Source organism: Ranitomeya variabilis, chromosome 3 (genome assembly GCF_051348905.1).
Source record: "Ranitomeya variabilis isolate aRanVar5 chromosome 3, aRanVar5.hap1, whole genome shotgun sequence".
NCBI classification, from domain to species: domain Eukaryota; kingdom Metazoa; phylum Chordata; class Amphibia; order Anura; family Dendrobatidae; genus Ranitomeya; species Ranitomeya variabilis.
This window is the reverse complement of record NC_135234.1, coordinates 257,835,522-257,848,808: the sequence shown is the minus strand read 5'-3', so window position 1 is coordinate 257,848,808 and position 13,287 is coordinate 257,835,522. Positions and strand designations below refer to the sequence as shown.

The window sequence follows — 13,287 nt, the reverse complement described above, 5'->3', positions numbered from 1 at the left end:
AAACCACATAAAAGGACATAGGTTTTTGGTAACCACCCAACAACTATATTTTGCAACAGATAGGCGGAGGTACTGGGACACTACACCTTTTCTCTTCCCCATCTTTTTCAAAGCAGCCAATCAAAAACATGAGAAAGAGCACCAAAACCACGAGTTAAAGCTGGAAATAACCTGCTTGTGGACTCCACAGCTTACTGCTTGGTCTTTTAACCTTGCCTCATCTGAAGGGATTAACTCTTAAAAACCAAAACATAACAGAAACCCAAAGCCCATATAAAATTAAGCTAGTGTCTACATTACTATGAGACCCCCCTTACATCTGTGCTTCAGGGGGCTACCATTATGATTATCAGCTAACACTTCTTTGTGGAGCTCTGCCGCAGACCGGGGGGATCTCACTAATCTTGAATTGCCTACTCATGTTTACTCTCCCACAACAGCAGGAAATGTGATGATTTTCTCAAACATCTTTTTATTTATATTTTTTTTTCGCATTTCATTCTCTTGAGAAGTTAGTAAACTGCAAAAAGGAATTAATTCTGTGATGCTACAAACAGCCGTGCAAAATCACTTACAAAGTCACTGTCAGAACATATTCACAAGGGAAATAGCTGTTTTTGCATATTTTTGAAGAGAGAAATGAGAGAGAGAGAGACGCTAGGATCTTACAAGATGGAAATTCAAGCAAGAAAGGGGGAAAATTCAATTATCACCCTGCTTCTTTGAAACACCCACATATGTGCTTCACATATCAGGAGTAGTGCTTTATATGCAATAGAATAGGAATAGACCTTTTATATACAGGTCCTTCTCAAAAAATTAGCATATAGTGTTAAATTTCATTATTTACCATAATGTAATGATTACAATTAAACTTTCATATATTATAGATTCATTATCCACCAACTGAAATTTGTCAGGTCTTTTATTGTTTTAATACTGATGATTTTGGCATACAACTCCTGATAACCCAAAAAACCTGTCTCAATAAATTAGCATATCAAGAAAAGGTTCTCTAAACGACCTATTACCCTAATCTTCTGAATCAACTAATTAACTCTAAACACATGCAAAAGATACCTGAGGCTTTTAAAAACTCCCTGCCTGGTTCATTACTCAAAACCCCCATCATGGGTAAGACTAGCGACCTGACAGATGTCAAGAAGGCCATCATTGACACCCTCAAGCAAGAGGGTAAGACCCAGAAAGAAATTTCTCAACAAATAGGCTGTTCCCAGAGTGCTGTATCAAGGCACCTCAATGGTAAGTCTGTTGGAAGGCAAAAATGTGGCAGAAAACGCTGTACAACGAGAAGAGGTGACCGGACCCTGAGGAAGATTGTGGAGAAGGACCGATTCCAGACCTTGGGGAACCTGAGGAAGCAGTGGACTGAGTCTGGTGTGGAAACATCCAGAGCCACCGTGCACAGGCGTGTGCAGGAAATGGGCTACAGGTGCCGCATTCCCCAGGTAAAGCCACTTTTGAACCATAAACAGCGGCAGAAGCGCCTGACCTGGGCTACAGAGAAGCAGCACTGGACTGTTGCTAAGTGGTCCCAAGTACTTTTTTCTGATTAAAGCAAATTTTGCATGTCATTCGGAAATCAAGGTGCCAGAGTCTGGAGGAAGACTGGGGAGAAGGAAATGCCAAAATGCCTGAAGTCCAGTGTCAAGTACCCACAGTCAGTGATGGTGTGGGGTGCCATGTCAGCTGCTGGTGTTGGTCCACTGTGTTTCATCAAGGGCAGGGTCAATGCAGCTAGCTATCAGGAGATTTTGGAGCACTTCATGCTTCCATCGGCTGAAATGCTTTATGGAGATGAAGATTTCATTTTTCAGCACGACCTGGCACCTGCTCACAGTGCCAAAACCACTGGTAAATGGTTTACTGACCATGGTATTACTGTGCTCAATTGGCCTGCCAACTCTCCTGACCTGAACCCCATAGAGAATCTGTGGGATATTGTGAAGAGAAAGTTGAGAGACGCAAGACCCAACACTCTGGATGAGCTTAAGGCCGCTATTGAAGCATCCTGGGCCTCCATAACATCTCAGCAGTGTCACAGGCTGATTGCCTCCATGCCACGCCGCATTGAAGCAGTCATTTCTGCCAAAGGATTCCCGACCAAGTATTGAGTGCATAACTGAACATTATTATTTGATGGTTTTTTTGTTTGTTATTAAAAAACACTTTTATTTGATTGGACGGGTGAAATATGCTAATTTATTGAGACAGGTTTTTTGGGTTATCAGGAGTTGTATGCCAAAATCATCAGTATTAAAACAATAAAAGACCTGACAAATTTCAGTTGGTGGATAATGAATCTATAATATATGAAAGTTTAATTGTAATCATTACATTATGGTAAATAATGAAATTTAACACTATATGCTAATTTTTTGAGAAGGACCTGTACAGTAGTACAATAACCAATACAACTGAGTTACATGGCGTACCTCCCAAAGGTGAAAGATAGGAAAAAGACACAATTTTTATTTTTTGTTGTCACTTCCCTAACCTCACCCAGTCTTTTATAGATACCTACACAGAAATATTTGTTCTAATGAACCCCATAAGTATTTCCACACAATACAAAACTCTTTTCATGGCCCCCAATGTGACCCACTACACAGTATGATGTCCCCACAGTACAATCCCCACACATAGTATGCTGCTCTCTCTTCCCACACATGCACAGCATATCCCACCCACAGTATGCTGCTTCCACAGGCCCCCACACAATATGAAGCCTCCATTGCATCCCACACACAGTATGTAGCCCTCACTGCCACCCAGACAGTAAATTTCCCCTACTGTCTCCTCACACAATATGAGGCACTTTGCACATTAGTGTAAAATACTGAAGCAACATTATTTTTTGGATTATGAGGCATTTTTGTCCCCAAAATGTTTAGGAAAAATGGGTCTTATAACCCTAATGTACCTTACAGGGTATGGAGGCTGCAGTAGAGCGGGGTCCCATGAGGCAGGGTTGTCGCTGCAGTAAGTTGGCAGCGGCAGCAGGGCTGGGGCGATGCTGCATGTACCGAGCTGGGAGGAGGGGGTGTTCGGAGGTGCGGTGGGCTCTAGGCTTTCAGAAAATGTTGAGTCTCTGCACTGGCCTCCGGAGGCAACAGATTAAGATCTTGGCTTCGTACCACTGAACACCCCCTCCACCCAGCACGGTCCCAGAGCATCACTCCATTCCTACTGCCATCACCAGCTTTCTGCAGTAGATACCCTGCTTCATGGGACGCCACTCCACTGTAGGCGCACCCCCGTAAGCTACCATAAAAGCAGACTATAAAGACTATAAGATGCACCACCATTTTATTTAAAAATTTGTTTTCCTCCCAAAAATTTAGGATATGTCTTATGGTCCGGTGCATCTTATAATCTGCAAAATAAGGTATCTATAAGTAACTCAGCATTATATGTAAACTGTCTAATGTTTTAATACATTGTTTAGGACTGGAGTTGATATAGAAAGCAGCTCAGAGACCACCCTGTTTGTGCATGTGATAGTCATTGAGCATTGAACACCAATACAGATGCCCAATTTATAACAGATAGGAACCTGAAAGATGGCATCAGTAAATGTATAAACCTGAAGGAATATACTGTAGAGATGACAGATCACAAAGTCTATGGAGCAGTGTTATAGTTATGGAGAAATTAGAGTCTTATGTTCTAAGTAGTGTTGAGCATTCCGATACCGCAAGTATCGGGTATCGGCCGATACTTGCGGTATCGGAATTCTGATACCGAGTTCCGATACTTTTGTGGTATCGGGAATCGGTATCGGAACCATATTCATGTGTAAAATAAAGAATTAAAATAAAAAATATGGATATACTCACCTCTCCGGTGGCCCCTGGATCTTACCGCTGTAACCGGGAGCCTTTGTTCCTAAGAATGAGCGCGTGAAGGGCCTTCGATGACGTCGCGGCTTCTGATTGGTCGCCTGACCGCTCATGTGACCGCTCACGCGACCAATCAGAAGCCGCGACGTCAGCCGCGACGTCATCGAAGGTCCTTCACGGGCTCATTTTTAGGAACGGGGGCTCCCGGTTACAGCGGTAAGGTCCAGGGGCCGCCGGAGAGGTGAGTATATGGATATATATGGATATGGAAAGGAAAGAAAATGGAAAGAAAACAAATTCATAATCATTTAGAAACAACAATACTAATGTTTTAACTCAGGAAGAGTTCGGAAATCAATATTTTGTGGAATAACCATGATTTTTAATCACAGCTTTCATGCGTCTTGGCATGTTTTCCACCAGTCTTTCACACAGATCCTGGTGCAAAAATGTAAGCAGTTCTTCTTTGTTTGATGGCTTGTGACTATCCATCATCCTCTTGATTACATTCCAGAGGTTTTCAATGGGGTTCAGGTCCGGGAGATTGGGCTGCCCATGACAGGGTTTTGATGTGGTGGTCTCTTAATTTTTACCAGAGCTGTCTGGGTCACATGGAAATGACCACACAGTTCATCATACTCATAAATACCAGTGCCCATATTCTCATGATTCTGCGCATTCCTGGTCTCCTCCATATCATGGAAAATACACATGAGCAAATGGTTGAGGACCGCACAGAAGGGCATCGCTGGCCATGTGTCCAATGGGCTGCAGGTTGTGTATCTCTGATCTATACGGAGTGAAACTTCAAAACACACAAGTATACATTTTTAAAAAGAAAAGAGCATTGCCAGAATTCTCTTTAAAGGTGAAATTTACCTTTAACCCTCCCTTCCCCATTTGCTCATGTGCTTTGCCAGGATTTCATACCACAATTATCTCTTGGCATTGAGAAATATTGGCGCTGGAGATCATAGTAGCTGTGCTTTTCTCTCCAAAATAGACCTGTAATCTGCTGCATTTGTTTTCTGCTCTGGGGATACAATGAATGTAAATTACCAAGGTGCGCTGTGTACTCTCGTGCTGTGTGCAACATATTGGTATAGATGGGGTGGGCCGGTGTTAATCAATCCTGTCACACTGGAACAAAGTTCTGGCTTGAACATTATTTTGATGTGCAATAACATCTATTCTAGGCCCAGCTTCTTTATATAAGTCGTTGTGCAGTTAGAGGGTTATGGAATGGGATCCAATCGCTGACACACCCCATTATGTTTCCCTGCTGGTGGGAGGATTGTTTGTGCTGCTCCTGTACATTAATATTAATAAGTGTAATGTCTGCTGTATTTCCAGTCTCACTGCTAATATAATATCATCCATAAAATAACATGCTCTCGGACAGAAAATTCCTAATTATAGACAGGTCCATATTAAAAGTGTATAGGTAAAAATGGTACCGCTGTCATCGGTGTTGTCATCAATGTGTCCATAATTACTGTGATGGTGTGATATGCTATGTGGGTATCATTTTGTGTATATTTCTATTTTACTTATTTTCATGGTGTTGAGTTGTTATTTGCCATCTGATATTCTCCCCACAGTTCTGTATTGTTATCTCTCCATAGGATCAGTGAATAAAGTTGTTTGCTAATATGCTAATGACATGTTGACCTAGCTTGTTGAAACAATGAGCCCCTGCGACCCACCCCCCTAACCTGTGAATGGGGAGGTGAGACACAGACCAGTCTTGTTTGGTACTATGAAGTGAACACAGCACATGAGAGAAAGAAGGGAATATGGACTGTTATCCTCTGTGCTGGATTCTTGGATTTTTATCCTGTAACTGAACTGCATTTGTGTTCTGGAATATTTTATCCTTTGTGTGGTGGATTATATGGACCTTTCGTACTTCTGCCTAAATAAAGTTCTTGGGATTGTTCATTATTCTCTTGCTCTGTTGATTGTGTGATACTGGAGAAGGAACCCGTAACAATTACTATCAGCATGTCATCAATGTGTCCGTTTTTTACCATTAGTGTGTCACCCATCTGTCTGTTTTTACCATCATTGTGTCATCCGTCTGTCTGTTTTTACCATCAGCGTGTTAGTTTTACCATCAGTGTGTCATCCATGTGTCCATTTTAACATCAGTATGTCATCCGTGTGTCCCTTTTACCATCAGTGTGTCATTCATGTGTCCGTTTTTACCATCAGCGTGTCATCCATGTGCCCATTTTTGCCATTAGTGTGCCATCCATGTGTCCATTTTTACCATCAGTGTGTCATCAATGTGTCTATTTTTGCCATAAGTGTGCCCATTTTACCATCAGTGTGTCATCCGTGTGTCCGATTTTACCATCAACGTGTCTGTTTTTATGATCATTGTGTCATTCGTCTGTCTGTTTTTACCATCAGTGTGCATCCATGTGTCAGTTTTACCATTAGTGTTTAATCAGTGAGTTAGTTTTTCCCATCAGTGTGTCATCTATGTGGCCGTTTTACCATCAGTGTGTTCATTTTTACCATCAGCATGTCATCCGTGTGCCCATTTTTACCATTAGTGTCATTGGTGTCTGTTTTTACCATCAGTGTGTCCATTTTTACCATCAGTGTGTCATCATGTGTCCGTTTTTACCATCAGTGTGTCATCCGTGTGTCCGTTTTTACTATCAGTGTGTCATCAGTGTGTCTGTTTTTACCATTAATGTGTCATCAGTGTGCTCACTTTTACCATCAGTGTGTCTGTTTTTACCATCAGTGTGTTATCAGTGTGTCTGTTTTTACCATAAGTCTGTCATCAGTGTGTCGGTTTTACCATCAGTATGTCATCCATGTTTTCATTTTACCATCAGTGTGTTCATTTTTAACATCAGTGTGTCATCCATGAGTCCGTTTTTCCCATCAGTGTGTCATCCGTGTGTCCTCTTTCACATCAGTGTGTCATCAGCGTTTCCATTTTTACCATCAGTGAGTCATCTGTGTGTCCGTTTTTACCATCAGTGTGGCCAGTTTTACCATCAGTGTGTTATCAGAGTGTCAGTAATCATCTTGCCCTTTGTTAAGATGGAGTTTGCTGTTTCTTTGTGCCCTACTTCCTGTTTATTTGCATAAAACCCGGCTCAGGTGTCGGCTTCCTTGCTGGAGTATTCTGCTTCTGGTTCCTTCCAGTTCAGCTGCTTTGTTCTTAATGTGCTTCTACCCCTGGCTCTGGGCATTCTCTGCTTATGTAAGCTACACTCTCTGTGTTATCATTAGTCTGTAGACTTTGGAACATAACCCTTGGTTCACTCCTCCTGGTAAGAACTGTGTTTCTGAACTGTGTGTTGTTACTTTATCCTGCATTCACTCTCCCCAGTGAGAGCTGTTGGAACCATCACCAGAGTAATACTTAATGTGAACCTGTTTCTGGACTTACCCGTGTTCACGCCGCATCTGGAATCAACTTGTGAACTAGTTTTTGGACTTACCTGTGTTCACGCCACACCTGGGGATTAACCTGTGAACTTGTTACTGGACTTCCCTGTATTTACTACATACCTGGATTTGACTCTTACTGCACCACCAGTGTTTGAACTGCGCCACGTCACCAGTGTGTCACACTCACCTTTTGATCACATTTGTTGAGGACTCTGTCTTAAGAATTCTGCCAATTTGCTATATAGGTTGTAAGGACTTGTTCATTGCGGGTTTCTACGGGTTATCAGTATATTGTTTTGGGTGTTATTGCTGTTATACAAATACACTATTTACACTAAAGAAACCCGTCTCTGTCTGTTCATTGCCCCATGCTACCAGAATCCTCGAGTTCCTACAATAGTATTACACAGAGTGTTTGTTTTTACCATCAGTGTGTCATCAGTGTATCCACTTTTACCATTGGTGTGTATGCTTTGACCATCAGTGTGTCATCAGTGTGTCTGTTTTTACCATCAGTGTGTTATCAGTGTGTCTGTTTTACAATCAGTATGTCATCTATGTGTCCATTTTACCAACAGTGTGTTCATTTTTACCATCAGTGTGTCATCCATGTGTCCATTTTTACCAATAGCGTGTCATCTGTGTGCCCATTTTTACCATTAGTGTGTCATTCATGTGTCCATTTTTACCATCAGTGTATCCGTTGTAATATTTAGCTTTTCTAATAAAGTTCCAATAAAGATGGTTTGTGTCTCAGGGCTCTGTGGATCACTGAAATCAATATCAAACACCTATGATAATTAGTTTACCGGCTGAGCTCAACTAAAGTAAAACTATTTAGAAAGCACGTTCCACATTAGTAAGCAGCCACAAGTTTCAAGCTATATGGGAAAGAAAAATTATCTCTTTGCTGCCGAAAAGTGTAAAAGAGTGCAATACCTTGAACAAGATATGAAAACATTAGAGATTTCATGAAAACTTAAGCGAAATTATCGTACTGTGAAGAGATTTGTGACTGACAGAGTACAGTCAGGTTCGTGCAGATAAAGGGGCAATCAGGAAGGTTTCTGCCAGACAAATTAATCGGATTAAGAGATAAGCTGATAAACACCATTTCAAAGCAGCAAACAGGTATTTGAAGATGCTGGTGACTCTGGAGTCCCACGAACTTTAAGGAGTAGGATCCTCCAAAGGCTTGCAGTTGTGCCTAAACCTACTATTTGAATACCGCTAAACACGTCTCACAAGCAGAAACAGTTGCAGTGGGCCCAGATATACATGAAGAGTTAATGAAGACTTAAAACAGTCTTGTTTACTTATGAGTGTCATAAAACCCAGAATGGTCCACATGAATGGTGTAGTGGATGGTTGGTGAATGGCCACTATGTTCCAAAAAGGCTGTGATGTCTGTAAGGAGGTGGTGCAGTCATGGTTTGTGCTGAAATCATGGAGGGAGAGCTGGAAGACCTCTTTAAGGTTCCACAAGTTGTGCAAATGACCTTGTACAAAGATACACAGTTTCTGACTGACGACTTTCTGCCATAGTAAAAAAAAACTGTGCCATCCATAGCAAAATCATCTTCATTCATGACAATATACAATCTCATGCTGCAAAGAATACCTCTGAGTCATTGGCTGCTATAGGTATAAAAGAAGAGAATCTCTTGGGGTGGTCACCATCTTCTCATGACCTCAAATCTATTGAGAACCTTTGCAGTATCCTCAAGTAAAATATGTATGAGGTTGGGAATCAGTTTGCATTAAAACAGCAGCTCTAGAGGCTATTCTAACATCCTGCAAAGAAATTCAATCAGAAACTATCTGAAACCTCACAAGTTCAATTGATGCAAGGATAGTGAAGGTGATATGAAAGAAGGGTTCCTATGTTAATAATAATAATAATAATAATAATAATATTTTTTTATTTATATAGCCCCAACATATTCCGCAGCACTTTACAATTAAGTGGGGACATGTACAGACAATACATTCAGTACAAGTTAAAACAATTTAAACAGTGACATTAGGGGTGATGTCCCTGCTCGCAAGCTTACAAGGAAATGGGGACATAATAGGTGAAAAGTGCTTGTTATTTCAGGTCTGGCAATTATAATAAATAGGGATTTTCATAAAAAGCTGCATGATCTGGTCATCAGCCCATGTGTTTAAGTGCAATAGTCAAGTATGAATTGCAGGTATCGTGTGCATGGAGTGTATGGAGACAGATGAATAGTAGAGTGCAGATTCAGAATAATATTTGGAAGGAGGGAACAGGGCAAAGTTAGTTTACTGAGTAGTTGATGTGGTAGGTAGTGTTGAGCGATACCGTCCGATACTTGAAAGTATCGGTATCGGATAGTATCGGCCGATACCCGAAAAGTATTGGATATCGCCGATACCGATACCCGATCCCAATACAAGTCAATTAGACACCAAGTATTGGAAGGTATCCTGTATGGTTCCCAGGGTCTGAAGGAGAGGAAACTCTCCTTCAGGCCCTGGGATCCATATTAATGTGTAAAATAAAGAATAAAAATAAAAAATATTGATATACTCACCTCTCCGACGCAGCCTGGACCTTACCGATGTAACCGGCAGCTTCCGTTCCTAAGAATGAGCGCTTGAAAGACCTTAGATGACGTTGCGGCTTGTGATTGGTCGCGTGGCGGTCACGTGACCGCTCACGCGACCAATCACAGGCCGCGACGTCATCTAAGGTCTTTCAAGCGCTCATTCTTAGGAACAGAAGCTGCCGGTTACATCGGTAAGGTCCAGGCTGCGTCGGAGAGGTGAGTATATCAATATTTTTTATTTTTATTCTTTATTTTACACATTAATATCGATCCCAATACCGATTCCCGATATCACAAAAGTATCAGATCTCGGTATCGGAATTCCGATACAGCAAATATCGGCCGATACCCGATACTTGCGGTATCGGAATGCTCAACACTAGTGGTAGGCTTGTTTGAAGAGATGGGTTTTTAAAGTGTGCTTGAATAGGTCGGGGCTAGGTATCAGTCTGATCGTCTGGGGAAGTGCATTCCAGAGTGCTAGCACAGCACGAGAGAAGTCTTGGAGACGGAGGTAAGAGGTTCGGATTACGGGGGGATGTTAGCCTTAGGTCATTTGTAGAACGGAGGGCATGTGTAGGGCGATAGACAGAGATGAGAGAGGAGATATAAGGCTGTGCAGAACTGTGAAGAGCTTTGTGGGTGAAAGAGATGAGTTTACACTGGACCCTGTAGCGAATGGGTAGCCAGTGTAATGACTGGCACAAGATGGAGGCATCAGTGAAGCAGCTGGACAAAAATATGACCATGGCTGCCGCATTCAAGATGGATTGGAGAGGAGAAAGTTTGGTAAGAGGGAGACCGACCAGAAAAGAGTTGCAGTAGTCAAGACGAGAATGAATAAGAGCGACAGTAAGAGTCTTAGCAGTTTCAAAGGTGAGAAAAGGTCTGATTCTATGTTACATGTAACTTGGCCTATTAAGATGTTTTTGATTGAAAAAGCTTTTGATTTCAATAAATGTGACCTCTTAATGCTGCAAGTTCAACAAATGACCATTTTCAGCTTCTTACAACCTATTAAATGTTTGGAAACTCTGCAGTGCATAATAATTCGGAACACTGCATTTTGAGGCTTTTTTTGCATTGAAAAAAAAAATTATAATCGGTAGGTTTGTGATTTCTACTCTAACGCTTGATGATTTGAACATTATACTGACTCATGCGCATCGACCATTTAGGAAAATCAGAGAAAAATAGCATTTGTAAAATAATCTGAACCTGGTGTAAACAGAAGAAACACAGAAAAAAAGAAATCACCTTCAACAAATTGCAGTTTAAACAAAAAAGACAAAGTTTGAGGGTATAACCGAGGCTCACACCAAACAGAGTGATGAAATATCTGTATCAGATGCAGTACATAAGGACAATATTCATAGTTAAAGCATTTGAAAAGATGAAAAACCTGTGCCATCAAATTATAACGGATGACCTCCAAAACTAAAGAGATAGGAGTAGAAGAAAGCAACTCTGTCTATATCACTCCTGTACTAGGCAGTTTCTTTCCATTTTTCTGACAGTAACGGTAACAAGTCAATGACAAAATTGGAAGTGCACCCAACATTTCTTTTTTGACGTGCAGATTACTCCATTTTCGGCGCAGTGTATTTTGTGCTCCTTACAAAATGTTACCAAATATGTAGAGCTACTCTGCTTCATAGGCAGCGGTGTTATAAAAGGCACATGGTAGAAGGGCTTGTTACACGTTCTGCATTGGGGTATTATAGTGCCACACAGAACACGCAATGTCATGTATGTGTTCAGCTTCGTCCATCATATAAAAGGCTGGTGGGGTCACACTTACCATTTCTGCACAGCATTACCGCCATGTTATCCTGATACACCGAGGTCATGTAGAGCAGTAGACTTGGTGCTTGAGCTGTCAGAAAACTGAAAGCAATTTTCTCCTTTGATGTCACGGTATCCGCATATATGGCTGACGCTGAAGCACTCATATTCCTGGATACTGGATATGGCTCCTGGAAAATATATGTGATGGAGGTTCCAGCTTCAAACATTGCAGAAACTTCTGAAAAAAAAGCAACAGAAAGGAGAAATACAACCTTACAAATCACACAGATATGAATAGAATAAGGGTTAATTGTGGGGGTGATCTCTTAAAGTGAGATCTCAGTGATTGCCTGTCCCTGATATAATAAATATGAGCCAGGTGCATGCATAGAAGAAATACATAAGACTCAGTGTTAGATGTGTGCACCTCTTCTGGCAAGAGTTGGCACAGAACTGATTTTATTAGTACAAAGAAATGATCATAGAGCAGGCAGGAAAAGGGCATCGCACATCTCCCGAACAAGCATCATGACAGTCTGTGATTGGTCCATGTTAGGTCTGCTCCATATATGGTCGACTCTTCAGTGTATCTACTTCACATTCCAAGATTTCCTTCCAGGGCGTTGTTCCAGGATGCAGACGCCATATTGCCACACTACATCTGAGCTAGCTTATGTAAGGTTAATAATTGATTTCCTTAGCCATTCTATCCTTCACACAATGACCAAATATCTGTGCACAGGGAGTCAAAATGACTGATATATCTGAACATTGCAAAAATTTCAATTTTGACAGCAGCCAGAGATAGAAGGGGTAACATAACAAGAACGTTTTACCATTCTGGACAGCTTAGTGACAACCTCTAGGGAAGCGGTGATAATAGCTAGACTGGTTGTCATCTGCATGCACCACAGTGGATAACTCAGTCTAGTTTCAGTGTCCTATCAGAGCATTCTGAATTTATTTGTTCTGCCTTATATCGGCCATAGCAATAAACGATAACAAGGATCCATGGATGCCATATAATTACTTCATCACTACATTGGGGTTCAATTTTCACAATTTTTAAAATGTGTTTTCTGTGAGTGAATGAAAATACTAAACCTGTGCATATTTTTGCTGTCATTAGAAAACTCAATATTTTTTATACAGTAGATATAGCAATGATAAGTCAATGGTAAAAATGGCATTTATCCTTTCTAGACAAATCACTACACATAGCCAGAATTTTAAGCTGACAGATTGCAGGAAACTAAAGCTGGCCATACACATTAGATGGCTGTCGGCCAAACAATGCTTTGGCAGGATGTTTGGCTGGCAGCCATCTCAGCATGTTCTCCGGTACACAGGAGCACTTGTTTGGCTGGTCCAGTATTCTTTATGAGAACACTGTTGTCAGATATACCTAGTGATGGCCTATCTCAGAGAGACCAAAGCTTTGAGCAGAAACTGGAAATGCCAAATCGACAACACCCTCAAAGCTCGGTTGTCCTGGTCCCCAATATTAATTAGACTGTCGGTTTGACCAAACACGATATCAGTGGGTTTGGTGACATTAGTCTGATGTGCATGTGAGACTTAAAGTAAACCTTTCATCAAATTTTTCATGTTGAACTGAACATACGATGTACTGTAATAGTGACTTC

General features: G+C 41.2%; 1 protein-coding gene across 1 annotated transcript in view; it reads right to left on the bottom strand.

Moving 5' to 3' along the window:
• The window catches only part of LOC143815804 (contactin-associated protein-like 5), a 1,144,596-nt gene that overhangs the window by 190,805 nt on the left and 940,504 nt on the right, over positions 1–13,287 (bottom strand). The window contains exon 19 of the mRNA XM_077295418.1: positions 11,655–11,879. Within this exon, the coding sequence (XP_077151533.1) occupies positions 11,655–11,879 (225 nt within the window). The remainder of the gene's footprint in view (positions 1–11,654; positions 11,880–13,287) is intronic.